Source organism: Saimiri boliviensis, chromosome 6 (assembly GCF_048565385.1).
Source record: "Saimiri boliviensis isolate mSaiBol1 chromosome 6, mSaiBol1.pri, whole genome shotgun sequence".
NCBI classification, from domain to species: Eukaryota; Metazoa; Chordata; class Mammalia; order Primates; family Cebidae; genus Saimiri; species Saimiri boliviensis.
Genome location: NC_133454.1, coordinates 132,134,927 through 132,147,662, shown reverse-complemented (window position 1 = coordinate 132,147,662; position 12,736 = coordinate 132,134,927). Strand labels below are relative to the sequence as shown.

The following is a 12,736-nucleotide window of genomic DNA, read 5'->3' as shown; positions in this document are numbered from 1 at the left end:
CACCAGAGAACACAGTCCGCTGTCAAATAGAAGTTTTGTGGTCAAATGCTTTTCACTTTTTAAATTTGAATATTTGATTTCTTATTCTGCAATTTCCTGTTGAGTTTTGTGGGCATAATCAAGATACATTAGATGTCACTTTTATTTTATAACATACCATGTTTTTAAGAAAAACTGTGAGAGGGTGGTAGAAATGCTTGTATAATTCTAGATGATAGGCCCCTGCCAGCTATGATGCCATATTTTCATGGCAGAAAGGTAAGCATTTATTGTGCGCCTGCTACATTCCAGGTGCTTTTGTTTTGGTTTGTTTTCGGGACTTTTTTCTTTTTGAGACAGAGTCTTACTCTATTGCCCAGGCTGGAGTGCATTGGTGCAATCAGAGCGCACTCCAGCCTCGGAACTCCTGGGCTCAAGCAATCCTCCCACCTCAGCCTCCTGAGTAGCTGGGACTAGGGATGTACCACCACACGCCACTAATTTTAAATTTTTTTTTTTTTTTTTTTTTGAGATGGAGTCTTGCCCTGTCGCCCAGCCTGGAGTGCAATGGTGCGATTTTGGCTCACTACAACCTCCACCTCCCGGGTTCAAGCGATTCTCCTGCCTCAGCTTCCGAGTACCTGCGATTACAGGTGTGCGCCACCATGCCCGGCTAATTGTTTGTATCTTTAGTAGAGATGGGGTTTCACCGTGTTGGCCAGGTTGGTCTCAAACTCCTGACCTTGTGATCTGCTCACCTCGGCCTCCCAAAGTGCTGGGATTACAGGTGTGAGCCACTGCACCTGGCCTAAATTTTTTTTAGAGATGAGACCTCCTTATGTTGCCCAGGCTGGTCACAAACTCCTGGCCTCAAGTGATCCTCCCACCTTGGCCTCCCAAAATGCAGGGATTACAGGCATGAGCCACCACTCCTGATAGTTACTTGTTATATCTCATCCCCACTAACAACTCTGCAAGAACACTCCCACTTTACAGATTTTTTTTTTTTAGGTAGAGTCTCACTCTGTCACCCAGGCTGGAGTGCAGTGGTATGACCTCAGCTCACTGCAACCTCTGCCTCCTAGGTTTAAGTGATTCTCTTGCCTCAGCCTCCCTAGTAACTAGGATTACAGGAGCATGCCACCATGCCCAGCTAAGTTTTTTTTGTATTTTTAGTAGAGACAGGGTTTCAACATGTTGGCCAGGCTGGTCTGGAACTCCTGACCTCAAGTGATCTGCCCGCCTCAGCTTCCCAGAGTGCTGGGATTACAGGTATGAGACACCTGCACTGGACTTTTTTTTCTTTTTCAGTAGAGACGGGATTTTGCTATGCTGGCTAGGCTGGTTTTAAACTCCTGATCTCGAATGATCCAGCTGCCTCGATCTCCCAAAGTGGTGAGATTACAGGCACGAGCCACCAAGCCTAGCCCCACTTTGAAGATTCAAAAACAAGACATCTGAAAGCTGAGAGAAGTTAAACTCACCTCAGGTCTCACAGCCAAACTCTGGCTTGCCTGACCTGATGTCAGGAGGCCTTCTCAGTGAAAGAAAGGAAGGGCAGGGTGAGCCTTAGCCAACTGTGTATCTCCAAGAGTCTTCCGACTCTCCTGGGTACCTCCAGTTCCTTCTCTCCAGAAGGCATGTGGCTGTGCTGGGCTTGGGTGATTCATGGTCCTACAGTGATGAGTGAACAACAGGCACCGTGAGAGTCACGGTAGGACCTGGTCAGAACTTGGTCCCCTAATCCCTGGACCTGGTCCCTTCTTCAGGATCAGTTGGGGTCTCACAGAGTCTCCCACATCCTGGGCAGCAGTTACAGCAGATGCTACAGGGTCTTTGCAGAGATGTAAACAAACTCTTCCTTCTTGATTTTTTTTTTTCCAGCTACCAATAGAATTTATTATGGGGCCGGGCATGGTGGCTCACGCCTGTAATCACAGCACTTTGGGAGGCCGAGGTGGGCGGATCATGAGGTCAAGAGATCGAGACCATCCTGGCCAACATAGTGAAACCCCATCTCTACTAAAATATAAAAATTAGCTAGGCCTGGTGGCACGCGTCTGTAGTCCCAGCTACTCGGGAGGCTGAGGCAGGAGACTTGCTTGAACCCGGGAGGCGGAGGTTGCAGTGAGCCGAGATCGTGCCACTGCACTCCAGCCTAGCGCTTGGCGACAGAGCACGACTCTGTCTCAAAAAAAAAAAAAAAAAAAAAAAAAAAAGAATTTATTATGAAGTTAGACATGAGGTATGAGGTTTCAAAAAGCAACTAGAGGATTTTTTATTTTTTGAGAAAGGGTCTCACTGTGCCACCTAGGCTGGAGTGCAGTGGCACAATCATAGCTCACTGTAGCTTCAAACTCCTGGACTCAAATGATCCACCTGCCTTGGCCTCCCGAGGTGCTGGGATGACAGGCATGAGCCACTCCTCCTGGCTAATGATTTTTCTTGACACACTAAAACTCTGCTTCTTAAATGGCATTTCATCTCATTGTGGGTGGGTACACAAACGTTGGGTGGGATATCCTTGGGAAGTGACACCATGCACACAGAAGGCAGGGGCCCTAAGGAACTTGATGTGATTGGGGGTTGGGGATGGCTCTAGAATGGGGTCTCAGAAGGAGATGGAGAAGCCTGTTCTCGGAACACTTCCTAGGGGCTTGCTTTCCGCAGGGTCGGTGGCAGGGCGGTCTCTTGGCTGGAACGCGCGTCCCGCCCGTCCCCAGGCCCTGCTCCAGGTCGGCCTCCTGGGAACCACGCGGTCTCGCCAGCACACTCCGGCCCGAGACCGCCTCTGACCTCTGGGTCGGGCCTGGTCTCCACGGCGCTCAGTGCAATCGCGACTTAAACACCTCTCACAGGACACTCAGTCTTCAGTGTCCGTCTCCCCGCGGCTGGGCTGACTGCTCCCAGCCCGGACACTGAATGCTCGGCCGCGATATGCTCCGCAGCGCGGGTCGCCGTGGGGTTGAACTACAACTCCCAGCATGCTCCGGCCCGGCGACGCCCGGAGCCCCTGGTGGTTGCCTAGCGACCCGGCGTGTCCCGGAAGACGGGCCCGGGGCGGGGCGGGACTTCCGGGGCGGCGGTTGCATCAGATTCTGGGAAGTGTCTGTCGCCGCAGCAGCGGGTCCGGGATTCCCAGCCATGGCAGGTTCCTCCGGGGAGCAGGGTGAGCGGCTTGGCTGGGCCAGGCTGAGGGCGGCTGGGGCCTGCCTGGGTGCTGGGTGCTCGGCTCGAAGGGCGGCGAGGCCTTCTGTCTGAGGGGCGGGGGTGCCTGGGGTATGAGGGGCGGCAGTGCCTGGGGTCTGAGAGACGGCGAGTCCTTGTGTCCGAGGGACGGCGGTGCCCGGGGTCAGAGGGGCGGAGGTGCCCGGGGTCAGAGGGGCGGAGGTGCCCGGGGTCTGAGGGGCGGCGGTGCCCGGGGTCAGAGGGGCGGGGGTGCCCGGGGTCTGTGGGGCGGGGGTGCCCGGGGTCAGAGGGGCGGGGGTGCCCGGGGTCAGAGGGGCGGGGGTGCCCGGGGTCAGGGGCGGCGGTGCCCGGGGTCAGAGGGGCGGGGGTGCCCGGGGTCAGAGGGGCGGCGGTGCCCGGGGTCAGAGGGGCGGGGGTGCCCGGGGTCTGAGGGGCGGGGGTGCCCGGGGTCAGAGGGGCGGGGGTGCCCGGGGTCCGAGGGGCGGCGGTGCCCGGGGTCCGAGGGGCGGGGGTGCCCGGGGTCCGAGGGGCGGGGGTGCCCGGGGTCTGAGGGGCGGCACGCCCTGGGATCCGAAGGACAACGGGTGCCCAGCTCCGAGGGACGGCCACTGGTGGACCCTGTGTGAAGGGCTACGAGACTCGTGGCTGGAGCACAGACCCCGCGGGCACCCGAGCCCGACGGGGGCGCTGTCGATACCACCTTGCCTCAGTTTCCTCACTTGGTTCCTGCCGAGGACTCCTTGTATCTCCACACCAGGAGGTGGCTCTACATCCAACAGCCTCTCCTCAGCCGGTGCCTGGGTGGGCCCTCACCCCATCTTGTCCCAGCTGGACTTTGCGGGAGATACAAAGGCGCAGGAGTTGTTTTGGTTTTCTGCCCAGACCTGGCAGCGTCCGGGAGGTGGGCGGAGGGCACCTGAGGTTGGTACTTAGGGAAATGGGGCAGAGGACGCCGGGGTACGCGTACACACAGTAAAAGAGCTTGGGGCTTTATGAAGGCTTTCATCTCCAGTTCCACAGCAGTCCACTGCAACCTAATTGTCACAGCATTACTGCCCCACTTTATTGCCAACCCTGGAGGTTCCCCGGGGACACAACTGGGTCAGCTCCCCCAGTCACTCATGTCACCAGCGGGTAGACCTCGAGAGACCACAGGGTCTCTCACTGTCCCTCCAGCAAGATTTTAGGTACTGGAAGAGCAAGAGACTGAATCAGAAAGCCCAGATTCCTGACAGTTTGGAGCGGGTTTTCCAAAGGAAACATTCTCAGTATCCAGTTTTTAATTCTCTTGGCTGGCAAAAATTAGATGCAAGTTCTTCTAAGACACCTCCAGCACCTACCTACCCCCAGTTTAGATTGTGCCAAGATTTCCTTGGCATTTGGTGGTGCCCTTTGCCTCTGAGGGTTCACTGGGTTATAGATAGGTAGTTCGACAACCTGGGTATTCCGGTGACATGGGTACACCCGGATGACAGGGCTACCCTCTTGTGCCTCGTGGCAGGAGGTAGTCACCTTCCAGGCATGCCACCTTCCACCCTACCTGTGTACCTGGATTCCAGCACCATCTCCACCCGCCCCAGAGCCAGGCAGCCCTCAGAAGTCACCCAGATTCCTGTAAAACAGCGTCGTGGTTAATAGCCCCAGCTCTGGAACCGGCCCTGGGTCCCAGCTCTGCCCCTTCCTCACAGGAAACCATGGGTAATGGCTCCTACCTTGGAGGATGTAGCATAAATGAGTTAATGGATGAGAAGGACTTAGAACACTGCCTGGCACTAAATAAGTGCTCTGTCCATGTTGAAATTAGAGCCTGTTCTTTTTTTAAAATAAAAATGTGATTTTGGTTCCTTTGTGAATGTAAATGACATATTAGTAGTGTTTTTATCTTGTTTTTAAAAATAGCTTCAGAACTTGAGGTTTTCAGAGTTTTGTAAGAATTGCCTTAATTTTGGAGCTTGTGGTCTAGGTTGGGATTGCCCACTCCCGGCTGTCAGGGCAGCAGGCAGATCTCCCATCCTTAGCCTGGGGCAGCATCTCCAGCCAGTGTTCCCCTGCCCCAGACATGGCCCACCTGCCCGTTACTGCCGCCTCCTTCCACCACACACAGGCTCTCAAAGACAAGAACAGGAAAGAAAATCCAATTGTAAATGCTTTAAGTGACCATATTCCCAGATTTTTCAAGGAGGCCCTCGTTTTCGGACCATCTTCCCTAAGTTGACTCAGAACATCAGTTTCTTGTTCGTGATCTCACCGGGTGTACAGCCTCTTCTCTGTAGTCTTGAAGGTGCATAGGCTTGGTGCCTGTCCAGGGGCGCAGTTACTTCAGAAGGATGAGTTTCATTTCTGAGATTTCTGGAGTGGATGGAGCCTACCTCAGGGCCTTTCCCTACAGATTTGGGATACCACTGAAGTGGCTGCTCGATAGGTCACACTTACAGTTTAGTTTTTATACAGTTTAATTCAAGGGTCTTTGTAATAACATAACCTGCATGTTTTCAGCAAGTCTGTGCCAGGCACTACTCTAAATACTTTATATCTGTTATCTCCTGCCACCCTTGGAGAAGTCCCTTTGAGGAAGATCCTGCTGGCATCTTGTACAGATGAGAACCCTGAGCTTTAAAGAAGTCAGGCAATCTGTCCACCATCATGACTAGCCAGAGGCAGAGCCAGGCTTCCAACCTGGGGAGACTGACTCAATAGGGACCTTAAACTGCTGTGCTGTGCTGCTTTTGATGATGCTCTTCAGAGTCACTCAGAGTAACTCAACCCAGAGAGTTAAAGTAGGCGAGAATAAAGCTGCTGCCTTTGATGTCCTCCCCAGAGCCAAATGAAATGTTTGCTCCTCTATGAACTCCAGTACCATGTTTCCAGTTACTTGAAGAGTCTTAGGCAGTACCCTTGGGGTAGAGATGAAGCCATTTCCAGTGTGGGTGCTCCGGGTGGCAGTATTGCTGTCTAATCACCCCACGGGCTCAGTGTGAGGGGTGTCATGAATAACCTCCTTCCCAGGAAAGAGGAAGATGGAGATGCCGTTCTTGCAGGTGGGATGCTGCCTGGGGACACCTCTGTGAATGAGTGACAGCTCGACCTCCAGGGTGGTGAGCAGGAGAGAGGTGGGAGCTCTCGCCTGTGGGAGGAGGCTCTGGTCTCTGGGACTGGGTAGTGTTGGCTCCTAGTTGGTGAGAGCAGGGGTGCATGCACCTCTCTCCTCTCCATGATTCATGTCTGGGGGCTTTTGCCAGTCACCTGTCTGAGCACTTCTTGGGCAGGGAGTGGGTCATTGAGAGGGACCCAAGAGGAGCAGCTGTAGAGGATAGGACCAGGGAAACATGTGCAGAAAGGGAGTGACCTGCAGGGTGAGGTGTTGGCTGGACACCCGCAAGATGAGGACCCTGGTGGGACCTTTGAAGTAGCAGGGTCAGTGGGCAGAGGGTCAAGGTGAATGCAGACCCCCACCAAACCGAGGCACTTATTAGGAGCTCAGACCTGCTGTGAAGGGGTCTGCATTTTAGCAAGCTGCCCACCCATGGGGAAGCTGGTTTAAACCTTACTTGCTGGACCCACCCCAGAGACTGATTTGGCAGTCTCTGGTGGGCCCAAGAATGTGACGTCTAAGGAGCCCCAGGTGCTGCTGCTGATGGCAGGCCAGGACCATGCCCGAAGGAAGGCAGGAAGAGAATCAGGGCAGCCCAAAGAGGTTTCAATGCTGAGAGGAGGCCGGGTGTTGTGGCTCATGCCTGTAATCCCAGCACTTTGGGAGGCTGAGGTGGGTGAATCACCTGAGATCAGGAGTTCAAGACCAGCCTGGCCAACATGGTGAAACCCTGTCTCTACTAAAAATACAAAAAATTATCTGGGCATGGTGGTGGATGCCTGTAATCCCGGCTACTCAGGAGGCTGAGGCAGGATAATCGCTTGAACCTGGGAGGCAGAGATTGCAGTGAGCCAGGATCATACCATTGCACTCCAGCCTGGGTGACAAGAGTGAAACTCTGTCTCAAAAAAAACAATAAAATAAAAAATAAATGCTGATAGGAAAGAGCCAGAGAGAGGGAGAGGTGGCACTGCCATGGTTGTTTGACATGTCAGGGATGTGGTTCATTTGGTGTGGATTTGGCTTGGTGTCTGCGCTGAGTGATTGTCGGCACCTGCGCTGAGTGATTGTCGGCACCTGCGCTGAGTGATTGCTCGGCGTCTGCTCTGAGTGATTGCTTGGTACCTACTCTGAGTGATAGCTCGGTACCTGTACTGAGTGATAGCTCGGTACCTGTGCTGAGTGATAGCTTGGTGTCTGCGCTGAGTGATTGCTTGGTACTTGCATTTGATTTCAATGTATGTTCTATAAAGACTCCAGCTTTGTAGCTGGTGATAATCAGCATCCACCTTTGGGACATTCCCATGGCCTTCAGTGTGTTTATGGACTGAACTGCAAGGTCACTTGGAGGCAGACATTGCTTCCCGTGGGGGCAGAGCAGGAGCTTTGGCACAGAGTGTGCAGGCTCTACAGTAAGGGCCAATGTCCAGGAACTGGTCCCTGGGAGGCTGTCGTCTGCTCAGAAGTGTTCTCATGTGGTCTCAGCATCAGATTGATGGACCGTAGCCTGGCTCAAACCCATGACCACTTGAAAGCTGACCTATTTTTATTTGTTTCCTCCAGACACACTTAAAAGCAGCTACCACAATTGCCCAAATGACTGCCTCCATCTCGTGGGAGCCTGTGGTTCTCCTGTGCTTCCCCGGGCACCAACACCTTTCTGTTCTGAGCGGGTGCTTCCCAAGCATGCGCTTGGTTCTCTTTTGATGAGCAGTCCAGGCTGCTCTAGATGGTGCATTTAAGAGTGATGTGGTCCAAGATCAAGGCAGATGTGGTAATGAATTTTTAAAAGAATAAAATTAATTCAATAAAAATGAGTGTGTGATCCCCAGGAAATCTCCAGGAGACTCCCTGGGCGTCACGTGTGGCTATTATAATAATAACTGAGCGATTATGATGATAATGATGGCAAACTGGGCCCTGGCTCTGTGCCAGGCAGCTTTTAAACATTTTACAAGTGTAATTTGACTTAATGGCCTGCAGCTTTACAGGGTGGATGTTACAAGCGTGTTTCGCACGCCTCATGTGTCAGTGTAGGCACTCAGCCTCATAGGCGCGGGGCCACCCCTCAGGTCTCCAGAGTGCATCCACAGCGCCTTCAGCAACCAGACTGCTTCGTTAGCACTCAAAAGCCATTGCAGTCGTTAGGACGTGTCATGTTTTTCTTGTTTTTAAAATAGCATATGCTTATCGCTGAACATGAGCCATGAAGAAAAAGAGGGAATTAAAATCACCTGTAACCCCCTCATCAGCCGTTGACACTGTCAGTGTTCAGGCGCATCGCCGGCAGCCTCCCGCCTTCATCAGAGTCTATCCTGAGTGGGAGAGACATTACTGTCAGCTCGCTGCCTGGGGCCGGGGGTGGGTGGGATCTGGAAGCCGATGCTGTGTCACTGTTCCTCAGGGTGCTGCTGTGGCCTCTCCTTCCCTCCTGCTGTCCTGGAGCCCAACCCAGGCACAAGCAGTTGCACAAGACCAAGGCTCAGGGAGGGGACAGGGGAGGGGAAGCGCAGAGGGTCAGTGTCAGGGGAACACAGCTTTCAAACTGTGGCCTGACCCGTGAGGGGACGAGGCTCACCTGGCTCTGTCCGTCATTCTGGCAAGTTCTCTAACCTTGAGTGAACTTCATTTGCTTTATCATGAATGAGACCACTGCTGGCAGCTACAGAACTGTTGGAGGGGAGTATCCAGCTGAACCAGAAGTCTCCTGGTTGGAAGCTGCTCTGCAAAAGAGTTTGGAGGAGTCTGATATTTAATTAGAGTTAGTTTTCCAGGACCTCGCTTTGGGGTGATCGGAGCTGGCATGGCGGATCTCCCTCCGCCTCTATCCTGATCTCATCTCCAGCTGGGAGGAGAGTGCATCTCTGTGTGAGCGGCCTCCTTCCTCTTTCAGAGGAAAGCCCCAGCTGTGCCAGTGCCGAGACTGGGCCGGTAGTTGTGGAGATGGGACAGATGAGCTCCTGGCACCCGCAGGCACCTTCAGCGGGGCCAGAGTCCGCCCTGTGTTTCTCTTTCCTGGGACTGTTGGAAGAGCTAAAGTGAAAGTGACTTGTTCTTGTGGCTCTGGTATCTTTGGGCAGCAGCGCTCCTGCTAAGCAAGCCCTTGGGGGCTCAAAGCTGCAGAGGCTGTGGCTGGTTTCCAGCACTGGTCCTTGTGCAGGTGTCCTGAGAAGGGTGGGGGAGGCCCGGTGCCATAGGGGAACGCCAGCCCGCCCCCGGTGGGATGCGCTCTGTGGCGCCGTGCCGCTGTCCACTCGCCTGTTCCCTCGGCAGCTTTATCCGGTAACTGCAGTATCACACGCGCAGTTCTAGATGCTGAAGATCAAGCGGTGAATGAAGCAGCTGGAGTGGGTGGGCAGATGGTGAAGGAGAGCAGTCCATGCATGTGGTTGACAGGAGTGCTGTGGAGAGAAATGGCAGCCAGGCTCGGGGGCTAGAGACAGACACCATGTGGACAGAGTTCTTGAAGGCCTGATGGGGAGGCCATCACCTAGCAGAGCTATGAAGGATTAAGGGGTCTGCTGGTATCTGGGGAGCATTCCCCCCAGAAAGGAGCAGCAGGTGGAGGGGCCATGTGACTAGGGTATGGTGAGCCAGGTGGGGGCCCATGGCCAGCACAAGGACTGGCTGGTGCTGCTGGCGAGGTGGGTGTTAGGGGACTGTGATGTGAACTTGCACTTTTTAGCAGGGCCGCAGGAGCCTGAGGCTGGGAGGGAAGAGCCATGCTGGCTCCAGGTGGCAGTGCCTGCCTTCCGGGAATCCAGGTGATGAGTTAGAGGCCCGGGGTCCTCCTGTGGGGTGGCTGTGGGTGCTCCTAAGAATAACTATTTTTTTTCTTTTTCTTTTTTTTTTAAAATAGAAATGGGATTTTTCCATGTTGGTCAGGCTGGTCTCGAATTCCTGACCTCAGGTGATCCACCCACCTCAGCCTCCCAAAGTGCTAGGATTACAGGCGTGAGCCACCGCGCCTGGCCAAGAATAACTTGTAAAGGGGCATGATTCCAGTTTTGGCTGGAGAGTGTGCCAGAGCTTTGTTTCTGGGTACCTGTGGCTGCTTGGAGTGGATGGCCATCTTACGGGGGTCAGATGGGACAGTGGCTCCCTGCAGTGAGAGGGAAGCAGGGCCATGAGAGGGGCGTCGCATGCATCCCACCAGCGAGAGTCATCCCAGGAAGCCTGTTTTAGGGCGTGCGTCCATGTTGAGACTTCAGGAAGGCTCTCCTACGCCATGCCCATCCCTTTACTGCAGAGAAGATGTGGCTTCAGGATAGCTTCTCTGGCAGCTGTGGAGGCCAGGCCCTGGGGCATCACGTGGCTCTGTGGGCTCCCTGGCAGATGAGGAGCTCAGCCCAGTGGGCACTCGGGCTGCACTCCATTCTGACTCCTCTTTGCTGACAGCACTGTGTTCTGGGAGGGGCCAGTTATCAGCCTGACATGAAGGGTTTTCCCCATACTAGGCAGAGCAGAGAAAGGCGTTTGTGTGCAGTTACCCCCGCAACACGCACTGCTCTGTTTTCAGAAGCTGTGTGGGTTTGGTTGGGTGACTCCGGCTCTGGGCCAGGGAGTAAACGCGGAAGATGGGGGGCGAAAGGGAACGGGAGTGGGCAGAGTGGGAGACGATGATGTGCAGGCCACCCACGCCCCATGGCTTTGTGGTGTCAGGCAGCCTGTGCCCAGGAAGGGCAGCTGCGCATGACACAGCAAGGGGTGGCCAGACATGTGCTTTCCTACCCTGAGTGAACTCTGGGGTCAGAGGGCGTCTGTGTGGAAGGAGCAGGCATCGCTCCTTTTCCCACAGTCCTCTCAGCAAACACGATCACTGGTTCAAGACTTGGATGCACTCGTGCTCGTGGGCTCAGGACCAGACTCCTTTCCTGGCCGGCAGCCTGGTGCCATCTGTCTGCTCTGCCCCCACTTGAGGGAGGTGGGCTCTGGAGATGGCACCTGGTTTCCAGCTCCCATGTCGGAGGTAATTTCAGCCAGATTTGAGACAGATTTTATTCCCCAATTCCTGACAGTAGGGAAAGGAGCTGCGTTCCTTGCCGATTCAGCAGAGATGACTTTTGGATTTAAAGGGAGAATGATTAGCTGAGCCTGGTGGCACGTGCTACTCAGGAGGCTTAGGCCGGAGGATCACTCGAGCCCAACATTTTGAGGCTGTGATGAGCCTTGATTGCACTACTGTGCTCCAGACTGGGCAATAGAGCCAGACTCTGTCTCTAGAAAATAAAAATAAAAATAAAATAAATAAAAAATAAAGGGAGAATGAAGGAGGGGAAGGAGGACGAGCAAGGGGCCTCCGGTGAAAAACAGCATGGAGCTGGTCAGCGTCCCTGTGTCAAGGCGGCCTTGTCTGCAGCTGGCGGTTCTGAAAGTCAGGGTTCCGCTGCTCCCCGTGGTGACATGCAGAACAGCGGCTCTCAGGTCCTCGAGTGATAGACCTGAGGGCTGGAGGCGCACACTTCCTACTTTGAAGGCTCTAAGGAAGGAGGCTGGGGCCCGGGGCCGGAGGCCAGGTGTGGCTGGCTGGAGTAGTCACAGTCTCCTGGCAGCCCTGTGGGGGCCCACTCCTTCTGAGGCTGTGGCCCTGACCTGCAGACACCATGCTAGAGTCCAGGTGTCTCGGTACAGGGGTACAGATGACATATGTCGTCAGTGTGGGGTTCTCCCTACCCCTCATCCCTCAGCACCCAGAGGAAGAATTGAGGTTGGTTTGGTTCGGGGGATTTTTGTTGTGAGTTTTAAAAAAATTGAGGTGAATTTCATGTAACGTACTTACCTGACAGGTGACATACCACAACGTGTAGGTGGTTTTCCCAAGGTGAGGCTTATCCATTCATTATACTCTGGATGTGCTGACCACTGTGATTTCCCCAAGTGTCAGAAACTGAACTGCATAATTTCTGATACTGTGCAACTGTGTTCGTGCTTTCCCTGACAGAAAAAAGAAATTAAAAGTTTAAAAACTAAGTCATATATGCGGCATAAAATGAAAAGGGCACAGTCCCGTGGTATTTGGTGCATGAAGCTGTCACGCAGCCTTCAGTTCTCCCTAGTTCCAGAGCATTTTCGTCACCCGAGAGGAAACCCGTATCTGTTAGGCAGCCACCGCCCCCCCCTTTCTCTTTGTTCTGTGCCATCCCCCAGCCCCTGTCTCTCTGAGTTCTGCCTGGTGGCTCTGGGCTGCCTCGCCTGCCTGCCTGACACATGTGCCCTCTGTTTTTGCAGCTCCCGACTACAGGTCCATTCTGAGCATTAGTGACGAGGCAGCCAGGGCACAGGCCCTGAATGAGCACCTCAGCACGCGTAGCTATGTCCAGGGGTACTCACTATCCCAGGCAGACGTGGACGCGTTCAGGCAGCTCTCGGCCCCACCCGCTGACCCCCAGCTCTTCCACGTGGCTCGGTGGTTCAGGCACATAGAAGCGCTCCTGGGTAACCCCTGTGGCAAAGGCCAGCCCTGCAGGCTCCAAGCAA

At 54.3% G+C, this 12,736-nt stretch overlaps 1 protein-coding gene across 5 annotated transcripts in view; it reads left to right on the top strand.

Annotated features, from left to right (window-relative positions):
* The first annotated feature begins 3,045 nt into the window (after positions 1 to 3,045).
* The window catches only part of CARS1 (cysteinyl-tRNA synthetase 1), a 47,787-nt gene continuing 38,096 nt past the window's right edge, over positions 3,046 to 12,736 (top strand). For 2 of the 5 annotated variants that reach the window (XM_003943298.3, XM_010331156.2), the window contains exons 1-2: positions 3,050 to 3,148; positions 12,488 to 12,736. In XM_003943298.3, coding sequence (XP_003943347.1) covers positions 3,124 to 3,148; positions 12,488 to 12,736 — 274 coding nt within the window. In that variant the 5' untranslated portion in view covers positions 3,050 to 3,123. Of the gene's footprint in view, positions 3,149 to 12,487 lie in introns of all 5 variants that reach the window. The other 3 variants (XM_010331153.3, XM_010331155.2, XM_003943297.3) reach the window with 3 other exon arrangements.